The 20,783-nt window shown below is 51.9% G+C and overlaps 9 protein-coding genes across 9 annotated transcripts; 5 read left to right on the top strand and 4 right to left on the bottom strand.

Annotated features, from left to right (window-relative positions):
• Window positions 1-217: 217 nt before the first annotated feature.
• TRIVIDRAFT_227024 (uncharacterized protein) lies at window positions 218-821 on the top strand (the record flags this gene model as incomplete). Its single annotated transcript, XM_014095903.1, has 2 exons — window positions 218-490; window positions 543-821. 2 exons carry the CDS (start codon window positions 218-220, stop codon window positions 819-821), a joined length of 552 nt encoding a protein of 183 aa, XP_013951378.1.
• A 105-nt stretch (window positions 822-926) lies between these two features.
• Window positions 927-2,318, top strand: TRIVIDRAFT_227023 (glycosyltransferase family 20 protein; the record flags this gene model as incomplete). The annotated part of the gene is made up of 2 exons (XM_014095902.1): window positions 927-1,910; window positions 1,980-2,318. The coding sequence occupies 2 exons, from the start codon at window positions 927-929 to the stop codon at window positions 2,316-2,318; spliced, it is 1,323 nt and encodes a 440-aa protein (XP_013951377.1).
• An 844-nt stretch (window positions 2,319-3,162) lies between these two features.
• TRIVIDRAFT_195165 (uncharacterized protein) lies at window positions 3,163-4,413 on the top strand (the record flags this gene model as incomplete). Its single annotated transcript, XM_014095901.1, has 1 exon — window positions 3,163-4,413. One exon carries the CDS (start codon window positions 3,163-3,165, stop codon window positions 4,411-4,413), a length of 1,251 nt encoding a protein of 416 aa, XP_013951376.1.
• Window positions 4,414-4,829: 416 nt separating this feature from the next.
• On the bottom strand, window positions 4,830-7,087 carry TRIVIDRAFT_41853 (uncharacterized protein; the record flags this gene model as incomplete). The annotated part of the gene is made up of 3 exons (XM_014095900.1): window positions 4,830-6,185; window positions 6,243-6,985; window positions 7,039-7,087. Coding segments are annotated over 3 exons (2,148 nt in total), but the record flags the coding sequence as incomplete, so codon positions are not given.
• Window positions 7,088-8,151: 1,064 nt separating this feature from the next.
• TRIVIDRAFT_41665 (uncharacterized protein) lies at window positions 8,152-8,714 on the bottom strand (the record flags this gene model as incomplete). Its single annotated transcript, XM_014095899.1, has 3 exons — window positions 8,152-8,262; window positions 8,327-8,491; window positions 8,661-8,714. The coding sequence occupies 3 exons, from the start codon at window positions 8,712-8,714 to the stop codon at window positions 8,152-8,154; spliced, it is 330 nt and encodes a 109-aa protein (XP_013951374.1).
• Window positions 8,715-9,699: 985 nt separating this feature from the next.
• TRIVIDRAFT_41717 (uncharacterized protein) lies at window positions 9,700-11,018 on the bottom strand (the record flags this gene model as incomplete). The annotated part of the gene is made up of 2 exons (XM_014095898.1): window positions 9,700-10,566; window positions 10,683-11,018. The coding sequence occupies 2 exons, from the start codon at window positions 11,016-11,018 to the stop codon at window positions 9,700-9,702; spliced, it is 1,203 nt and encodes a 400-aa protein (XP_013951373.1).
• Window positions 11,019-13,810: 2,792 nt separating this feature from the next.
• TRIVIDRAFT_114654 (uncharacterized protein) lies at window positions 13,811-15,832 on the top strand (the record flags this gene model as incomplete). The annotated part of the gene is made up of 2 exons (XM_014095897.1): window positions 13,811-13,987; window positions 14,081-15,832. Coding segments are annotated over 2 exons (1,929 nt in total), but the record flags the coding sequence as incomplete, so codon positions are not given.
• A 526-nt stretch (window positions 15,833-16,358) lies between these two features.
• TRIVIDRAFT_57178 (uncharacterized protein) lies at window positions 16,359-17,789 on the bottom strand (the record flags this gene model as incomplete). Its single annotated transcript, XM_014095896.1, has 1 exon — window positions 16,359-17,789. One exon carries the CDS (start codon window positions 17,787-17,789, stop codon window positions 16,359-16,361), a length of 1,431 nt encoding a protein of 476 aa, XP_013951371.1.
• A 1,348-nt stretch (window positions 17,790-19,137) lies between these two features.
• TRIVIDRAFT_57177 (uncharacterized protein) lies at window positions 19,138-20,491 on the top strand (the record flags this gene model as incomplete). Its single annotated transcript, XM_014095895.1, has 2 exons — window positions 19,138-19,228; window positions 19,311-20,491. The coding sequence occupies 2 exons, from the start codon at window positions 19,138-19,140 to the stop codon at window positions 20,489-20,491; spliced, it is 1,272 nt and encodes a 423-aa protein (XP_013951370.1).
• Window positions 20,492-20,783: the final 292 nt, after the last annotated feature.

The following is a 20,783-nucleotide window of genomic DNA, read 5'->3' as shown; positions in this document are numbered from 1 at the left end:
AGCTCTCACCACCTTCATCGCGGCTGCCGTCCAGCAGAGCAAAGCATCCTCCTTCCTTCTCAAGAAAAGTGCCTAAATTTCACAAGCCTGATAACATGTTGGCCAAACTCGATGGAGCTGCAGAATTTCCTCCTCCAACATCATCAGCGAATATTTTGAAAATCAGTCTTTTCCATGACCACTGGCTGCTTATATCAGCACAATACACATATATAACATGCACTACCAACGTTTCAAGAAAGAGACCAACAGAGTGAAAGGTGTGAACAAGCATTCCGCCTTGCCAGACAACAATGACCATATCTCGAATGGTTACCACGAAATTTCTAACCAGCGTTTGCATTTTGATGCACCGCCATCACACCCTAACCCATCAAAACCATTTTTTGACGAAGACGACATTGCATCACTTCATCTAAGCGGGAGGATTATTTCCGTCACGTTTACCATTCCCTATTCTCTACGGACCCTGGGAGACGGAGAAGCATGGGTGCGTATTTCTCCCATACTCACTCGAGACTCTGGTCAGTTAACCCGATCAGCATGTAAAACTCAGCAACCGTCTCGACCACTCGATACAGTTCGACATCCTATCTTACCTTTCCTCGTCCATGTCTTCTCAGGAACACATCATCATCGGTTGGACTGGAGAAATCTCAGATGCTGATGCGGCTGGCAGACCCCTCAATGGTATGTTCGTCAGCCACCGCAGCCAACAGATATTAGAAGAATGGCTAGCCAACGCAAAACTGGCAACAATACCAATCTGGATGACCGGGTCGCGGGATCCTTTTAGCAATGAGGATGATCAGGCCAGATAGCGACGGTTTATTGATGACATCCTCTGCCCATTTTTCTATGAGAGTCAATCCACTACTGAGACAATCTCCCAGGGGGAAAGTGCATGGTGCGACTATCTCGGCCTCATGGACGCCTTCGCCGACAAAGTCTGTGATGTGTATCAGCCTGGAGATATAGTCATGGTACACGACTATCCTCTTATGATGCTGCCTCACATCCTCCGAAGTCGCCTACCAAACATCTACCTCACTTTCTCTTTGCACGCCACCTGTCCCTTTTACACACCTCCCGCTGCAAGCTTGCGGCCACTGTCCAAAGTGCTTGCCGGTGCCCTCGGCGCGGATATCATATCTTTCCAGGCACCCATACACTTTGAGACTTATCTAGCATGGTGTGCTCTAGAGCTTCCTCAATGGGCCCCGTACATGGCTTCTCCGGCAGCAGACGTAGCAGAATCGTGTGCCGTATATCCAATGGCCATTGACAAATCTCAGGTCATACCAAGAGCACGGGGCGAAGCCATCGGCATATGTAACTCTCTGCTGAACTTTTTTGAGGGCAAGAAGATTATCGTTTCATACAGCACGGTTGACTTCAGAAGGGAGATGATTTTTGTGACACAGGCACTCAATCGACTTGAGGAGCTATTCCCCCGGTGGAGAGGGAAGGTGGTCTTGCTACAGATTACAAGTGTTCCATGGTTCTCCAGATACGAAGAGGCCAACGGGTTATGTGTCAACCTGGTCCAGACCCTAGCTGACCAACGCAATAGCCCTGGCCCTCGCAAGATGTTCACAGGGCGGCTCTCAAAAGCCGAATACTACGCTCTGCTGCGAGTCTGTGACACAGCCATCTTCCCCTTTGCGCGTGGGGGCCTGATGAAGGCAGCGCTGGACTTCGTCGCCTGTCAGCGATCCGGCAACAAACGGCCTGTCATATCAGAGATCAACCCGCTGAGATTCCAGTTGCCTGCCGCGATCCTATTTCCTCAGGGAGATGTCGACGGCATCGCATGGGCATTGAACCGTGCCTTGGAGTGCTCTGACCAGTCGGCGATGGAACCACTCGAGGGTTTGGAGCCTTTCATGTTACACTCTGCAGAGGAATGGGTGAGCAGCATAATGCAAGCACTTGTGGATAAACTGCTACGGCGTCGCTCCTCAAATCCAGTTCCCTAGGAGTCAGTTGAACGTGATGGGCTATACCTTCCAGAATGGAGACCATCTGACGGAAGTGGATGGGATGCAAACGACGGCAGTAGAAGTGATGGTACTTGGAGTCAAGATACTATTTGGAGCGAAGATTCGAGAGGTGGTTGGAGAGGTGGTTGGAGAGATGGTTGGAGCGGTGATAGCGATGAAGATGATTCCCGAGACGAGACGAGTCCAGAGCCTGATGACGCTGATGACGAGTTAGATAGCCTTCCATCTCGGGGACGACGACCCAGTGCGGAATCTGAGGATATTCAAAGTATGCGACCTCTGTTGTACATCTCTGAGAGGGCGCGCTCGGCTTAGCCACAGCCAATTTGGCAATGTTTCTCGACATGAGCCGTTTTGTGAGCATGCGAGGTGAGATGCTAAACACGGATTGGACACGGGGTTCGAGTTTAAATCAACAAACAGCGCGCACTATAAATAAAATACAGTTTGGTTTTCTCTCCGAAATGTCCATTCTCATTCCCATGTTTACGTCCATGCTCACGTCCATATCCATGTCCATGTCCAGGTAGGTCTGTGTAGGGTAGCATCGAGGCCGCAATGCGCAGAACCCGTGCAGCCCAAGTCACAAGATCTACCAACCACACGGAGCTAAAAACAAGCCTGTTTATCCAAACCACCTATCAGCCGACAGCTCTCGACCACGATGATCAGCAATCGACCCCCGGAATAGGAAACCACGGCCAAAAGAACAAAGGGGGGGAGAGATACCGTTGGTCTCGTGGGGGCCGGATCGCCTGTGTGTGTGAGCCGCAAGGTGGAGGGACAGGCAAAAGGATTTCTGGCCAGGTGAGCTCGTATGGGTCATGATTTTGCTTTTGTTCAAGGTTTCTTTGCGTGGGTTGAGCGGGCGTTTTTCTTCCTCTTGAAGGATGGGATGACGTTGATGCCTGGAATGGGCGTTTTGGTTGAGGAATGGCCGGGTGGTTTGTCTTTTTTGTGTGTGAATAAGGAGTGAGTGAGTGAGTGAGTGATGTGTTTTGGGGCTTATATTTGGGTTTATAGACATATATATATATATATATATTATGCCAGCCTATGTAGTGGTCAATGGACGTGGACTCTTTTTGGTTGCTCTTGTTCTCACGCCTTCATCTATATCACACCTCTCTCTCTATCTTTCCTATCATAACATAGATTCATGGCGGTGCCTAATCACCCCCTTATCGCCGCGTGGACGTCCACCCCGATCCCGGACCTGTCTCTCTCCGCGGGTGGTCTTCTCGCGCTCGCGGATCTCAACACGATTGCCCAGCGCACGGCGATTGCAGGCGGATCATCGTGGCTCGACGCCTTTGTGCTCGCTCCTGGTCTGCACTACCAGCAGGCGGCGGACTTGCTGACGCCGGAATATGGATCCGGGAAGCTGGTGCTGTCGACGCTGGAGGGCGGGGCTCGGAGGCTCGTCGTGAGCAACGTGGCCATGGTCAAGTATTTGCGGAGACTGTGGGAGAGAGAGGGAAAGTACGGGGTTGTGACGCTGTATGTGAGGATGGAGAATGGGGTTGCGGGCGTTTCGTTTGCGTCGTCGCTGTCGCTTTTGCTGGGGGGGGATGATTCGAGGCGGAGGAGCCAGAGGCGGTGGCAGCGGGATTTGAGGAGGCAGCTTGAGGCGGAGCATAAGAGTCACGTAAGGGAGGTTTTTGAGATGGACTGGGTGAGTCATGCGCTGTATCTGACGAGTCCGCTGCTCACGGTGGTGGCCATCGTCTTCATGGTGTTGCTGCAGGACTGGTGGGGGTTGGGCTTCCTGATTGCGCTCATGGTGTCGCGGCTGGCGAACATCTGGGCCATCAAAGAGCGATCGCGGCCTGGAGCTACGCCGCCGCCGTTGCCTCCCTTGGACGAGAAGCCCAAGACGCCGTCGCCTCCTCCTGCTCCGCCAGGTTCTCCTCCGCAAGAAACATCGCCAACGGCTGTTGGGGAGTCTAAGCAATCCCTGGCGCTGCCTCTCTCATTCAAGCGGCAAGACTCCAACATGACGCAGTACACCATCGACTGGGGCGACAACCGCCGCGTGATCCTCAGGGGCGAGGACGCAGACCTGCGAGCCGTCACGACCGAGGCCTGGCTGCGCGCAAAGACGACCTGGGAGGGCTACCTCGAGGCCATGTCCAAGCTCATCGTCTACATGGTGGCCTCGCTGAGCGGCAATCTCTCCCAGGCGGGCGCCGTGGTCCTCATGTCGCTGCTGCTCGTCAGCGCGGGCCTTCTCGGCCTGAGCAACGCGCATGCGACCAGCATGCAGATGCACGGCCGGCGAGTCGGGCGGTTGAGGGTGGAAAGGGTCAAGATTGCGCCGTTGGATCCGGGCATGGCCGTGTCTGGCCAGGCAGATACCACGACGCCGGACGGATTCCCTGTTCACATTGTACCGGTGGTCGGCAACTGACGAAGCTTCTTGTTTTCTTCTCTCTCTTTTCCTTTCTCTTTTCCTTATTGAAAGGGCGGCGCGTACTAGATATAGATATACACGAGAGATGTTAACGGGGTTTCTTTTCTCCTGCGGCCTATGCCTGGTTTCTCATTCTTATAAACGCTCGTATCAATAAAATCTTGCTCTCGTCATAACAACGAAAAAGAAAAGAAAGGAAAAAAGAAACATGACACACAAATAGGAATCGAGGAGAAGAAAACGTAAACCGGTCAAGAATGGAAACTGAGGCATTCTCGTCTAAAGCTAACTCGTATATCAATTTCACGGAGGACACAACCAAAAAGACCCAAAGAATCGAAACGCCGCCATATACAAGTGCATCTCCCTATGTGCAAAAGCCGTCGAATCCAATACTGAGCCGCCAAGACGACCTACGCGTTGGCTGGTGGGTCTTCCTTCTCCTCATCTGCAGCAGAAGGCTCTGTTTTCACTGGAGGCGTTGATTCCGCCACAGGTTGTTCCTCCGGTGCAGGTACAGGTAGAGATTCAGACTTGGGCTCTGCCTCGGGCTCTGCCTCGGGCTCTGGTTCAGGTTTTGTCTCCAACTCCAATTCTGGCTTTGATTCCGGCTCAAGCTGCGGCTCTGTCTCCGGAGCAGGCTCAGGGGCCTCTTCGACGACGGCCGGCGCGACTTCAGGTGCTGTCTCTGGAACCTCAGGCAGTGTCAGTTCAGCAGGGCTCTCAGGTTTGACCTCGGCGACGGGCGCAGTATCCGGCATAGCCTCTTCCAAGAGTTGTGATGCCGCTGCCTGACGATCTAGCTCCCCCATCAAGCCACCGAGAATATCTGGCTCAGTCTCCTTAGCCATGTCGGCGTCACCATCGACCTCGGGAGCCGTCAACTCGGGTTCGGTGGATTCTATCGCAGCGTCAGCAGGAGCAGTTTCCTCCATTGCGTCATCTATTGACGCATTTCCAACCTCTGAAGGTGCCTCCGATCCAGGCAGAGGCGCCGTCACTGAGACCGAGTCCTCTGGCTTGATAGTATCTTCGGTCATCGCAGACAGTTGGTGCAACAGCACCGGCTTTTGGATGTTGGTATCTGGCTGGCTGCTCGTTTGACCCTTGGGTGTTCCCTCAGAGATTCGAGAGTTGCCATCCTCGGTCTTTGGGCTGGAGATATTGCCCACCTGGTCAGGGGGAGGTAGCTCTTCAGCCTGTGGCATGTCGCGCTCAATAGCTTCCTCAGGGGCCTCTCCAACGATTGTTGACGGTGGTTCGGCGATGGTGGAGTCCGCTGTGTTATCAGCAAGGTTATCCAAAACAGGCGGAGCTGCTTCCGCCACGGACTCGGTGTGCACCGATGGTTCAGATGGCGACGGCACGATGACGGGATTCCTAGGCGGTGTATCCTCTTGTTTCAGAGGCACAGAAGCCGGGCGTTCTGACGGTTCTTCAAGCGCAGGGATGTCTGCTGGCTGAGGAGGTGAAGGCTCCCTGGGCGCTGGCTCAGATGGCGCCAGCTGCTCATCCTTCATTTCGATGTCGGGGTGGTCAATTATGTGAGAGGCATCGACCATCTCCTCGTCATTGTCCTTTGTAACGTCGAGGATTGATTCATCTTGCAGCTCAGTCTCGTCGCCTTCGCCTTCGCCTTCGCCCTCCTCTCCATCCTCGCCCTCATCCCCATCGTCACCCTCTTCTTCTTCATCGTCATCGTCATCGCCATCAACGTCACCCATCTCGCTGTCTGGATTCCGCGTTTCGCTCTCGTTCGGTGTGGGTGTCTATAAGCATAGAAATTAGCTTCATGACCAGGATGGTAGTATTCTAAAGCCACTTACGAGCAGGTCCTTGGCCTCCGTCTTGACCGCCGTTGCGGCTCCAGCTCCTACGGCCGGCACAGCTCCAGCAGCCTGTTGATCCGCCAATAGCGGCTGCTTGATCTTCTTCTTGCCTCTTCCAGGCCCTGCCTTTGCTTTTCTCTTGGGTGGCGGTGGTCTTCTTCTGACTGCCGATGGCGGCGGGGCTGCAAAGGCGTTTGGCTGCGGCGCGGCGATGGCCTCGACCCTGGTCGCAATGACCTCACCTTCCACACGCTGGCCCTCCGACAGTGTGACTTCTTCTGTGTAGGGATTTCCAGCTGCGTCCATCCGCCTGACCGTGGCCCGCGTCACCGTAGGTCCCTGGACCTTTTCCTCCACGGTCCGGCTAGCCACGGTAACGACATTCTTCCTCCGCTTTGCAAGGTGCGAGATGCCTGGCGCCTCAACATTCTTGGGGAGCTGCTTCCAGATCCTTATCTGATAGCCCTGCGCGCTTGTGTCCTCCTCCTTCTTCTCTGGCTTCTCCTGGATGTTGGGCTCGCCATCTGCCTCCTCGTCTTCATTAGGATGCGGTCGTTTGTAGAGGCGACCGGAACGCGCAGCGCGCAGCAGCTCCTGCGTGTGCGGAGGCAGCAGAGTCGCGTCCTTGGGCATGCCGTGGATAAGCTCGATGGCCCAGATGTCATTCTGCTGCTGCTGCTCTTGCTGGACCGGAGGCGCGACGTTGACCCATTCGTGGCGCCATTGTCGGACGGGGAGACCTGCGTCAATCAGCTGGTGTCGCGTGTTAATACGATGCGCAATGGCGGCGAACCTTCGAAATCGTCGTGCTCAACGTAGCCACTGCGGTTTGCGCGTCTGGTCTAGAGCAAAAACTGTCAGCTTACGACGTCGCGAGGCAATGGACACGAGGAGAGGCGTACTCCTGGCGCCATTGCGCCTGGGCGAATTGCTGTAGCGAAGGCCTTTGTCGGTTACAGCGCAGCACTGGAATCAGCGCTGCTGCAGATGGTCAATGAGGGCTAGGCAGGGTGAATTCGGCGATGCCCAGAATATCGGCTCAACGGCTGGAGTGACCGTGTTAGTGATGGAATCAACTGGTGGTGAACACGCTCCAAATGTTTGGTGAAAACGATTGTGACCATGTCGTATCAGCCAATTGGAAGGGGCTATGCGACGATGACATAAGCACGCATGTGCTGCAGTGGTAGGATGCATATTTAGTGCCTGCGCATATGTGAAAGACGGTTGAAAATTCATGGCTTTTGTTTGATGTAGATGCAGCTTGTGATTAAGAGACGTTGAGAGAGATTGTAGGATGAGAGGAGTTGATATTAAATAAATTACAAACTTGGTAGGTTTTTTTGAAGTGGCTTGAACCTTCGATAATCCCTACCTTAGGAGCACGCACAGAGCCTCACATGTGGGTAGCAAACATTTGTGTGTGAGTGGTCCATCCAGCATGCAAAACAAGATGGATGCTACTGCAGCGCATTTCTATGTCCTCAATTGACGAGCTGCAGCACTAATTCAGGCATCAGAGTCATGTAGATAAGCTGAAACTCCCCCTTGGTGATCCCAGCTTGGGTGCTTGCGAGTTATTGCAATCGGTGTTGAGATTGTGTAGTAGTCTAAAGTTTGTCCCGTAACGATCCCGCAATACTCCCAAGTCGAGTCGAAAAGCCGTCTCTCGATGCTCCTGTGATATATGTATGATGTACAAGCCCCATTGCCATCCTACTGTACAGCCATCATTCCATCCGTGTTTATCATTGTTGTTTCGTGCGCTTCTTTTTTAACTCAGTCGTAACTGAGGACACATCTGTTAGCGCGCGCCCTCCCGCTGTCGAGGAGTCTTGGCTCACACTCACCCTTATTCCCTTTGCCGTACTATCTCTCCTGATTTACTTTGTTTGCCCTGAACCATTTAGATTAGCGCTGGGGCCGAACGAGGCCAAAGCAAGGTCAAACCTACCGACTGTCCTCCCTCAACCACTAATCGATCCAGCTTGTAGAACTGTCCAATGACCGTTTGTCGCTGCCATGCGCCGTCAGCATCTTGCGTGCAGGAGGAAGCACAAGTGAGCAATCCCCTAGCATACCTTCATAGTCTGAAGCTCCTTCAACCCCTTCTGGATCAGCTCCTGGATCTTGCGCGGATCCTCCACCGCAGCGTTTTCTCGGAAAGCATCTCGGGTCCGTCGCTTCGCATACTCGCGGAAATTATAAGAGCTGAATTCGTTGCCTTGGCGCAGCAGCTGTCGATACTAGAGAGGTCCGCAGAGTTAGCCGAGTTGTATAGCAAGGCGAGGGACTTTGTTCAAAGCGAATAGAGGCCCAATATTGCTCTTTTCACGGTTTCCCCCACTACATCATTACGCCGCCTTGACGCAACAGAGCTTCTCGCACAATTCGCATCGCCGTCAACCAACTTACCAGTGATCGCGCCTGCTGCGGTAAGTCGCCCCGTAAGGTGCCGACTAAAGACATTGTATGCTGGTGATTTGGCGTGTAGTTGCCTCTGGCAGGTATGGGCTTTCAAATTCCCATATCCCAGACATTGATAATGACGAGCCGGGGATCCTGCGGTTCGGTGTTAGTCGGGCCGGAGAAATCCCTGCTCCGAAAAAGCTGCTCTATCCGAGCTTTGCCCGGTAAATCTCATCCACATCTCGAGTTTTTTGAGTCGAACTCTGGCCTTGTCTCCGAGCAGCCGAGAGGATTCGGTATATTGAGGCTGTAGCCCGTCTTAGCCAGGGCTTCAAGTTGCCCATGTCCTACGTGTAAAGTGCCTGCTAGCGTTAGCCCTGTATATCTGTAGCACGGTTTACGCAGACTTGTGCACGTGTAATCCAAGGAAAAGCATTCTCTCAACACTGATGAATTGGCCACCCTGTATCATGAATGAGCGAAAATGCCGATGAAGCTTTGTTATATCTATTTTTAACCAAGTGTGTGCCGGTATATTTACAAGAATATCCAAATTCCCATCTCTATATCTGCATTCATAAATTCACTTGTACCAACTCTTGGAGATGGAATGTAGATTGAAACCTGGTAGCCTGAATTGCATTTCTCAAACGACTTCACTTGCCGTTGTCATCTCCCACAGCTCCCTTAACAGCCCCATGCAATCAAGCCCATTTGGGTATCAAAATATTGCTGCACTCACCAAATGCAATCGTCAAGGGCTGAACTCCTGTGTGATTCTTATCCCTGACTGAAACAAGACAGCATGCGCTAGAACTGAACTGAAAAATAAGGGCGTGCAGAAGAAACAGCTTACAAGCCTGTCTGGCGATGATATTGAGACAGAGCTGGAGCGCCCCCCCGGGCAAAGTAAATTGACTTTTAATGATCCTCCCAATGCATTAATTTTCGTCTAAAGATATTTGGCAGTGTTGATTGCGAAAAAGAACATTCTTGCAGCCGTGATAGAACCAAAACTTCCTCAAAGTAGAATGCTTACTTTGGGTCATGAACTGGGCGCAGAGGCACCAAATGATGCCAAAGCCTGTGCAATGGTTTCGTCGGAGAAGCCATTGGTGTTAAGCATCTGATCAAATCTCGTTCCTTGGTTCAGATCGCCTTGCAACTGAGTTGTCAGGGTATATTGCCGTTGAGATTGATTCGGTTTGATGACCGTGGCAGCCTGGCTGTTTTGCTTCTCTGAGAGGAGAGGGGCAAACGCAAGGTTTGTGATGGATGCATTGAGGTTTGCTAATTCTGTGGGATGACTGTTATCGATGAGATTCCACTTCAGAATTTTACCCTTGGCGTGGCCTGTGACGATTGAGGTGCCATCATAGCTTACTGCCATGCAAGAGGCTGCCCCGGCGTCCTCATCGGCCACCCCCAGGGGAGAGTTGATTTGCATAACTATAGATGCTAGCTCAGCACTGCGGGCTCCCAGAAGCGGCTTGTCGCCATAAAACTCAACGAGATAGAGACTTCTATCTTCGGAAGAGACAAAGAGGGCTCGAGCACAAGGGTCTAATGAGATGCAGAGAGGAGCCGTAGGAAACAGCAGTGTTCGTAACACTTGACCTGTCTGGTAATTCCATAAGATGCAAGTCTTGTCCTTGCTCGCAGACACACACAGATTTGTCTCGGGGTTGGAGCCTGGGCCCAGGACAAGGTCAGTGATGGCACCTCGGTGATTGGACAGTGTCCTGTCTGGCTCATGTCCGATATCTTGCCCAGGCTCAAGGAGACGCGGCAAGGACCAGACATTGATGTTGGAGTCATCTGAGGCAGAGAGTACATGGTGGGGAGACACGGCAATGCAGCTTACGGCCTGCACATGGCACGGAGGCGTTGTGATTTGCCGCCCCGTACAGGTCTAGACAATGGTTGTCAGCATGCGTACCGTCTCCATCAGGGAACCTGAGCACACTGGCATTCTTGGAAAAAGGACCAATGGAACATGAAAGAAGGGGAAAAAAGGTTGAATCATACCTCCCAAAGAATAAGCCGGCCCTCGGCTGTTCCCAGAACGAGAACGTCACCGGCGAGGGCAATACACCGGATCCTTTCCTGGAAGGGCACAAGAGCTTCTTGGTTTCCACGAGCTCGAGAATAGACGTGAACATGAGCTTTCTGATCCTGGGCAGCGTACACGTGGCTATCACTTAGAGCCAGGCAGTGAACCGGAGCTGAGCTTTTCTTGAAGGATGCCTTGACGGCCCACGTGGGAGTGAGTGTGTGTGCGTAGATGCCAACGTCTTTTGATATCGCCGTGTTGGCAGCGATGGGCGGGCCGCACACCGACGAAAAGAGCTCGTCTGACAGCATAACGGCTATGATTTGAGCTTGGCTAGACGTTGGGCAGTGGCGTTTGGGATGCCTCTGTAGTGTTGAAGCTGCCGGTTTGATATCAATGCCGCCGGGGTTGAGAGGAAAGCTGCCTGCCGAGACAACAGCCCAGGTTGCGCCAAGAAGATGCTACTGCCAATGGTTTGGTCGCTAGAATTGGCTGCAGACGTGCGTTGCACTAACGTGTCAAGCGCTTGATAACTCTCCGCTTGGTCTTGTGGGCGTCGTATGATTTTCCACGTTGGAGTATTCGAAGCAAGGGAAAAAGGCTGGCCAGTCGTTGGAAGAAAAAAAAAAAAAGAAATTTGACGTCCGATGGAGTGCATGGTGACCCGCTCTGTGCTGCATCTGTACGGAGCTCCAGGCCATTTCAGCGCCTCCAAGCCCACTCGGCCCTCTGAAGCCGGCCGCTAGCGCTCCATTCTTAGTGGCTACTAGCAGCAGCAGCAGCGCCCGATCTAGCGCTCGTGCAGGTGACTTATCTGATTATCGCACCTTATCCAGCCCTCCCTGCATTGCCCTGCATTGCTTCGTCTCTGTCTCCCCAACTTCATCTCCGCCCTCAATTTATCACCTATTGCTGTGGCTGTCAGTTTCAGTGTCTCGCCGACCCGTCCAAGTGACTGGATTTATTACTATCGCAGCCCTTCAAGGCCGTGCCCCTGCATATCGCAGCTCTCGACCGGATGCCAACTCATCATCTGTGTCCCCTTGCGTCGAGAGCCTTGATTCTGACTGGACTGCCTCCCCTGGGCTATCCACGATCCCCTTCTCTGCCGCGATATCTAATCTAACTGCAGGTTGATCTGCGGGGTCTCCGGACATGCTCAGCTCGTTGTCCAGAGCGAGGCCATGTGGTGGTGGATGCCTCGAGACCCCACAGGAAACGCAGCTCCGGAGCAGAGGATGATAGGAAATGGCTTGCATATGCTCATGCCTGGATGCCCTCAAGGATACCCATGGCGAGGCGCCGATGGGCCAATTGGCTTCAAGTCTCCAATGGGCATCTATTGTCCTTGGAAGGCACGGGATACGATGCGGACCCTGTCCCCCCCAGGCCTGGGCTCGTGGCTCAACTTGCTTTTTCTTTCGTTTCTTTTTTCTTAGCAGCCAACAACAAGTGCAGGGGTGGCAGCCTCAGCGCCCCATATGGCACGGAACTGTGTCCCGTGCTAATATTCCTCCCCTGGCGAGAATCACCAGAGAGCTGTGACTGACTGCGGAGCTTTGCCCACACCATGATGCCTTGGTACTCTGACCTACTGGCCGTGCACAGAGACAGATATGATGCAATTAATTATCAGTACTACTTGATGCTCTGAGAGCTCCGCTACTCACGCCATTCTCTGACGGCAAAAAGGAATGAGAAAAAAAAGCCACACGCAAGGACCGCTGCTAGTTGAGTGTGTCTGCTGTCGCTTTGTTTCTGAGATTGATTCCGTGGGTTTCGGGTTGCAGTCACACAAGACTGTCTTATTCTAGCTCTCCGAGGATGGCAGAGTCCTGGCTTCCGGGAAATGACTGTCGCGCTTTAGACGGATCCATGCCGAGCCGAAATTTAGCATCGCCATCTTGGTACGACATGGTATGCATCGCTGGCTCGAATCGAGGAGAGCAGGTATCATTTGTCCTCGGCTCTCTAGCGGGCTAGGAATCCCCCGAATATGGCCAAGAGGGGTGATTAGCTGCGTATAATCCCTTGCAGAAAGCCGTGGAGGAGGGGGAAAAGGCGATACGAGTATGAAAGAGACAACATAGGCCGGCACTCTCTCGACCATGGAGCACATTTGCCAACATCAACGCCCCTCTTACAGGCTGTCATTTGTTTCATGCCACTTACAAAAAATGATACAATTCTGAGGCAGACGGCATCCAAGTAAGCCGAATTCCTGCTCCGTGCCTCTCTGGAACGAAGCGGCAGTCGACCGTCTGAGGATCCATGGCCAGGTGGCGGCCTGAGCTTTGGCCTTGAGAGGTTGGCCCTTGGCGATGTTCTAGTTTTGCTTTTGTTCTGGTAACCCTCCCTCTCGCAGTCAATAAATCACAGGCTAGCAGTGCCCTTGCACTAGACAAGAGCTGCATCTTTCTTCTGGTCCGCACCAACCCCTGGACATGGTCTTTGCTCGTTTTAGCCGTGCCACTGACCAGGATGCAGCCACCCTTCTCAAAAGTCTCCATGTTCTGTCCATCGCAATGAAGCTCCCTACAGTACCGCTGCTATTCTAGTCGAGACCCGAGATATCTTGTCCTCGTATGTATGCATGTGCCAGATCGGCTTCTCAGCCGGCGCTCATTGTACCAAGTTTCAGCCGCTCACCACATCATACAAGTATGGTCTAAGCAGTTGGAAACAAAGTCATCTCAAGCTGTCATTCTCCCAACGCCATCAGATGATCCTTCTCCCCTTCTCCTCCTCTTCCCCCTTCTCAAATCTCTTGTACGCCACACAACAGACACCTCACCAACATTTCATCCCTTGAGTTTGACTCTGTCCGTGTCTCGCTCTTTCTTACACCAATCGCCGCCCATACAACAACCCTGCCCTCCATCGGTGGCCGGGGCGTTCTGATAGATATAGTCCAGCTGATCCCTTTATGGTACAAATCTGATACTGCTGGGCAAATATTGTGACAGAGGTCGCCTAGATGTCGGAGACCAGTTCTCACGTCGCAACATCGCCAACTGGTTTTCTAGAAGGACCTGCCAACAATTCAAAGAGCGCACCGACCAACAAGACCCTGGCCAAGGCCACGCGGAGATCGGTATCAAGTATGAAGGGCCTGCTGCCACTTACATTAACAACCTCTTCCTGTTCCAGCGTTGCAAATCAACTTCCCCAAGAAGCTCTTGAACGACGTGTAGACGACTACTTCCCCGAGTTACTGGCTCAAGACCTAGAGTTGTCCAAGACCATCTTTGAATCTCGAAGTATGACAGCCGGCTCACCCGTTTCTTCCTCTCCCTCGCCGTTTGATGACGGCATGGACAAGTCATCAGCCGCAATGGGCCCTTATCGAGCCTCGCTTCTGTCGCCATACCAGTCAGGTTATTTGCGCGTTCAGACTCTTGGAGCTATTCAGGAGCGAAATTCAATGGTCTCATTCCTTGACCAGCAGGAAGATGCGAGGTCTGGTGTTGCAGCGTCTGAGTCGTGCTCCGCAACCGAAACCGATGCGTCGTCTGTATACGATGCGGCCCCCCCCTCTTTTTTCACACGACGCCAGTCTGCGGATACAAATGTATCCTCACTAGATCCGATAAAAGGGAGGATATCTCTGCCAAAGCTGTTCCCCTTGTCGCCATCGGAGAGCTCTCGCTGTGAGAGCAGCTGGATGGAACCCGATTCAGATATCGAGGAGGACTGTGAGGAAGATGCTGGCATTTATGGCACCATGCTTCACCTTTCACCAAGGCCGCCAACGCCCCCTGAGTTCGAAGCTGGGATTGACTCTAGATCCCCAAGTGGCAACATGCATAAATTTCTGCATCGGAAGTCCCATTCAGTCGCAGGGGCCGCTGTTCTTGTGTCACCTCCAGGGCAACACCTGAGCAACTCGACGGCGCAGGTGTGGCGACCCAATTCAACACAATACTCTAGGCATTCCCAAACTCAAATGCAGTATCCCGACAGCCCCGAAAGCATTTATCTACCCATGTCCCAATACACTCCTCCTACGCCGCACTCGCAAAGCATGCACTATATGCCTGAGAACGGCCTTTCTCGACGCACAAGCAATAGGTCAATTAAAAGACCAGCGATTAACCATGCCGCTGAGGCCGCACTGGTGAACAACGAGTGTGCCAGAACGGAATACAACCAGTTTGTGTCATCTATTGATTCAAAATATGCACCAAGAGTCGACAGTATCTATATCCGCCCCTCACCCCCTCCATCACCTCTTCCCAGCGTGCAGATGTGGCTCAACGGGAGCGCGCAGCTTTTTTCTCTGCCATTTCAGAGCGATGAGTTGGCTCGGGTGGTGCCTCTACCACCTGATGTTATGGAGACACTGAGAGTCACTACCGCGTGCTTTCCAGAGACAATGCTCCTCTCTTCTAGCCTGACTATTGAGACCATTCGAGCGTATTCCAGAAAGGCTAGGAACCCGGGGTCAGATGTTGCTCCTCTCCCAATGCCGCGAAGCCCGACTACTACGTCGAAGCAGTCATTATGGAGAAGGGTGGTAAAGCGCGGATCACAGTCGAGCCAACGCGCGCGTGACGTGCACACTCCGACTGCAAGCTTGCTGCAATCACCCAGCCTAAGCTCGCTGGATTCTCCTAAGCCGTGGATGTCAATCAAAAATGTATTCGGCAACTGCTCTGATTACATCTGTGATGCTCTTTATTCCCACATTGTTGCCTATAATTATATTTCCGCGCTTGTTGCGCGGTATCCGACCTCACTGGGCTACGGTCGCTCATGCTCGCCTGTTGGATCACAACATGAAGACATTCCCAAGAAGGCGGCTTCTCTGTTGGGTCTCAATGAACGGGCCAACTCGACTTCAGCTGCATCCATCCGCTCTGCAAAGAGGTTCAGCTCTTCGCACTGGGGCAGAGAAGATTTCATGGCCACGAGCCCAACAGCCACTTCCGCCAACCAGGATATGGTGATCAGGAGCATTCAGACCGAGCTGTTGCGGTGCATACGCCGTCTGATAGCAACTGCGAGGCTGATGGCCGAAAGCGACTCCACAGATGAGAAAATGGTGGAGATGGACATTGAAGATGCGGACGTGCTGTTTATGCGCAGCCTTTGCGAAATTGTTAGGGTAAATGAGGAGGTAGCTTATCTGTAAATTGATGTATCAACTTTGATTATGTCTATATACCGACCTTTTTATTCTATGGCTTGAAGGAGAATGTTGGGTTGATACTACATGGTTGATGATTATTCCTTGGCCTTTGTGTCATATTAGGCCAGCACAAAATATACTGACGAACATTTCACGCAAACGATGCTCTCCTTGTAGATTGTGATTACGAGTTTAGTAGGATAAATGGTGTGAAAAGTACATGATTATCGTTTCTCGACGGAAATTTCCCGCGGATCATGGTGGCTTTTAACAACAAGATCAGCCTTGATCCTTAATCAAATACACAATGTAATTAAAAGTGCTTTCTCTTTATAAAACAAGCGTCAGCAATGCATTAACAACAACAAAACCTAAGCTATGCTATGAGCCGGACTCGGCCAAGTATCAAAGGGTATCATCCAATCTCATCCAAGTACTAAAATAGCAAAAATCATCATCTTATCCCAAACTCTACGGCAGAACAAATCTTAGCCGTGCATCAATCAGCAATCATAGCTCATCAGGGCCGTCGTGGCTCCAACGCTCCCTTTCCATCCCCGAACAGCGTCTCGTGCCACGGCTTGCTTCCCTTTTGGCACACGCCGTCCCAGTCTATAGGCACAAGCCTTGCTGGGTGCTCTTCTTTCGCTAGTTCAAACACAGTCACTTGCTTATTCTGGCGCTGTATCCTTGGTGGCCAGTAGAGCAAGTTGGGCTCTCCGTCTTGCTGCGATGATATATTTAAAAGAGGCCCTGGTTTTTCGTTATTCTGCGGTGGCCTCAGTTGTGCGGACACGAGCTCTCGTAGCCGAGGATAGAACCACATCATTGACCACCAGTTGTTCAATCGCCAGGACTTGAGACCGTTGATGTATGCGTTGTGGTGGATTCCCACGGGGGCAACGCCGAAGAAGAAATCAGTGTAGAGAGGAACTTCGCCCCATCGGATTTTGGAAAGAGGACTTTCGTTGATATTTTCGTATTCCAATTCCTTAGGGATACTGTTAATGCGAGAGCCGTTGGGCACACCGGCTTTGAGTGATTCTTCTTCAACGGCCTTGTGGTCGTCGAGTTTGACGAAATAGCCATCTTCCTCTGCAGAGCACGTCGCCGGGATGGTAGTGAAATTGTAATCAAGTCCAATACCAAACTCAAACTGCTCGCCTACGAGAGCCTTTGCCGCAATGTCGCGAACCTCTGGGCTGAGAGTCGACAAGTCATATTTTGAACTGCTGCCATCCCACGAGCTGCCCAGTTCTCTCATCCACTCCCGCCACATCTCCTGATCGCCAATGACTTCGCCCAGAAGTGCCTGATCGCTCCAGAGCTGGCGGCCGCTGCGGGTGACGGTCTCGATTTTTCGCTTGCAGCGTCTGAGGACCTGGCGGAGGGAGCGCATGGTACCCATGATCATGCCGCTGTTGATGCAGCGGGGCCGAATCTTTCTGTATTTGCGTGCTGGATCGAAAAGGAGAGGCAGAACTTGGTCGGTACCTTCTCCGTACAGATCATTTGGCATGGGAGACTGCGGCCAATGGTCATAATGAGGATCAGAGCCGGATTCACTGTCAGGCTGGCAATCCTTAGCCGTGGTGACGATGATGGACTGCTTTGGAGGGGATACTGGAAAGGCAGAAGCTGTATTTCGTTGTGCAGCTTGCCATTGTTTACGCAGCCGCTCGTTAGCCTCGCTATTAAGCTGGTGGTATCGCTGAATGAGGACCGAGGGAGGCAGCTGGAACCAGATATCATACGCATCAACAAGAACCGCCAGGTCATCGTCGTCCGCGCCTCCATCAATCTCCCCTCCGCCCAGCATTTCCTCAATCACGGCGAGCAAGCTCTCGAGCTTTGCGATATGGCTTCCCGCAAAGTGCCATTCCGGGCGGTTAAATTCACCGTCCCAATTTAGCAGAGTAGGAAAAGGATAACCAAGAGCGACAGCAGACATGATGCTTTTGCATAGGTTAATGTGAGGCGAATCAGCTGGCATGAAGATTCGCAGCCGCCAATCGCCGCCTACATCTTTCGTGGCTACGGGGCTGAAAGCTTCAAGGGCTTCTCGTGACAGGACACCTGAAGGTGATGCTCTGCCTGATGGAGAGATGCCATATCGCAGCTGGGCAGAGGCAGACTATGGGTCTATTAGATTAAATTTCAAGTATAAAACAGGGAAGCGCATAATTACCAAAGCTGACAAGAAGAGGCTGACTGTGAGAACCGCCAGACCCAAGATCTGCCATAGCGCACCTCGGCATATTAATAGCGAACATTGCCGCAACGCAGTGCCTTTGGTGAACACATTTTGATGCTCATGATGCTCGTGACTCGGCAGAATGCGATACTCTTTATTCGATGCTGATCGGTTAAACAAACTGGTAAAGATTCGAGAGGATATGTGCCTCATCTTCCTTTTACACCCAAGGCGCGATAAGATGCTTGGACGATCAAAGTGGGCACTTTAGATGGTTACAGAGCTTCTAGATAACACCGCAACCAATACATGCTTTGATATTATCTCTTTGGACACAGAACTGCTAGAATACGGAAAGCGAAAAAGAAATATCGAACAGGAAGCAATAATTATTATTTTCTTCCAGCTCCTGAGACGATGCGTCTACTGTATGTAGGTAGTATTGGTTTGCCGCCGATGACCACATGCAATTCGCAACACCATTTCGAGCTCAGCTTGCAAAACGTGGGTTCTTGCGGCAACAACTAGCCGGATCAAGCAGTGATTTGCAGCGATAGGCACCTCAATTCAGGGCATTCGACGGAAACACGGCGCGGCGCCAGGACTTGGCATGTTGATTAGTTTGAAATCGGTTGATTGTATAGGGGCTTTAGTCGTGTTATCGCCTCTCCTCTCTGCAGCTTTGAGTCAGGCGGATCCGGGGTTGTTTGGCGCTATCGCACGTGGGCGAGGATCATCTTCTAAGGGGCCCAGGTGCAACACCATCAACGTCATCCTATTTTCTGGGCATTGACCGGTTCTCTGCTTGTGGGTGTGGACTTGAATGTGCCTCACACAAAGGCAAAAAGGGCTGAGTGCGTTTCACCGCAGCTTGGTCACCTGGGTGATCAATGCCCCCGTTGGCTGCCTGTTGGATGCCGAGCACGGCTCAAAACTCGTGTTATACATGTAATCCATCTGCATCGACAAGAGCTACATAGATGCAGGCTCGCAGACACAGGAGAGGAGGCCAGATCTTATACCAAACAATGAGGCTACTTGGGTTAGTTGGAGCTCTAACATCAACGCCGGCTTACACTGCTCATTCCCGCCTTACTCTTCCGTCATGCCGGCAGTGAAGCTTCCTGTGCGCGGATCCGGATCCATCTTTACTGCCGGATGGGACCTGCGGACATTTACTGCTTTTGGAATTGTTGGTGAGTACACGTATTGCGCTGGCGCGGACACCATCACTTGGAGCCATCACCAACTGCATGCAAACTAACATCACTTACTCAGGTTTTGCTAATACGCTTCTTCCCTACATCGTCTTCTCTAGCCTCTATCTAATTGTACCCTTTTCACTGCCTGTTGTATTGCTCATAGAGCTGCTTCCTGCTATTGCGGTCAAGCTTCTCATTCCACATATCTTGCACTACACACCACACTGGATCTGGCTGGCTCTGCTTTCAAGCTGCTGGATCTTGGCCACAATTGCCGCCAATGCCGCTCCTCCAAATGTTATCGCCCCTATCCGCACTTTGATCGCCGTCCTTGTTTCAGCAAATACCGCAGTTGCTGAGGTTTTCTTTTTGAGCCAGCTATCTCACTATGGCAAGACGGCTCTGGCAGGATGGGGAACGGGGACCGCAGCTGGAGGTGCAATGCGCGCTGTTCTACCAACAATATTGACGATCCACATGGGTCTTATGATGCGCAATGCTACGGGCTATGCCTACTACATGCTGTTGGCCATGATGGTTACCTATTTCCTGGTGTTGCCGACCCCTCTATGCCATGAGCCAGACACTATGACAGCTGATAAGTTGAGCGGCGAAGATGACGCTGAATCTGAAACAGAAAGTCAGAAACTCTTACTGCTTTCTGCGGAAATCCGCTCCAAATCAATCGGCTTTTGGGAGCGCGCCCATCGCAACATACAGCTGATGAGCAGTAAGCTCCTTCGGCTGTGTATAGACCCGCTTCTCCTTGTTGCAGCAGTGCAGGCTCTTGTGTCTTCAGGAACACCTCGTGCCAGCCGCTCGTTACGGATTTTCTCAGGATATTCAGCATTTTCGGCAACATATGGTCTTGCGTTTCAGATTGGAGATCTTATAGCTCGCTCAACCGCGCTTTTGTTTCGAACTAGAAGACCGAGACTCATCTTTGCCCTATTAGTCGTTTGTTGCCTCGCTGCCATCCTCAACACCTCACTTATGCTAAGTACAAACACATACGTTGTATTTGGCCTCATATCCTCCATTGGTTGGCTTAGCGGAATGATGTATATGAATATATATGGGGCTGCGATGGAATATCTGAGTAGGAATCCAGACGCCGACGCAGAATTTGCTCTTGGATGTATTGGGGTTGGAGAGACTGCAGGAATCCTGATTGGATCGCTTGCTGCTGTTACATTTGAATCACAGCTCTGTGGGCTTGCTAGTCGAAGCGGACGATGGTGTTCCACTATTACATAGATGGACCGATACGACTCGTTTTGTGTTTACAACTTCCGCTCAATGTTTATGACCTCATGATATTATGCAGGGTGAAGGTGTGCTTATGTATAGCTAGAGTAAACGATACGCCGCATCGGATCGCATATATCATCATATTCCAATGCGGAGAGGTAATGACTTCTACTAATTTCCCTCGTTTTACATAACAAGCGATGGAGCCAGGGTGTCTAAAGATCTATCCGAAGCAACTTATCCAGGAAGGCTATTGAACACTTCTCAAGTGTGTATTGAATAGTAGTCATTTAGATAT

The sequence above is a fragment of the Trichoderma virens genome, assembly GCF_000170995.1.
Source record: "Trichoderma virens Gv29-8 chromosome Unknown TRIVIscaffold_89, whole genome shotgun sequence".
NCBI lineage: Eukaryota > Fungi > Ascomycota > Sordariomycetes > Hypocreales > Hypocreaceae > Trichoderma > Trichoderma virens.
This window is presented reverse-complemented; position numbering and strand designations above follow the sequence as displayed.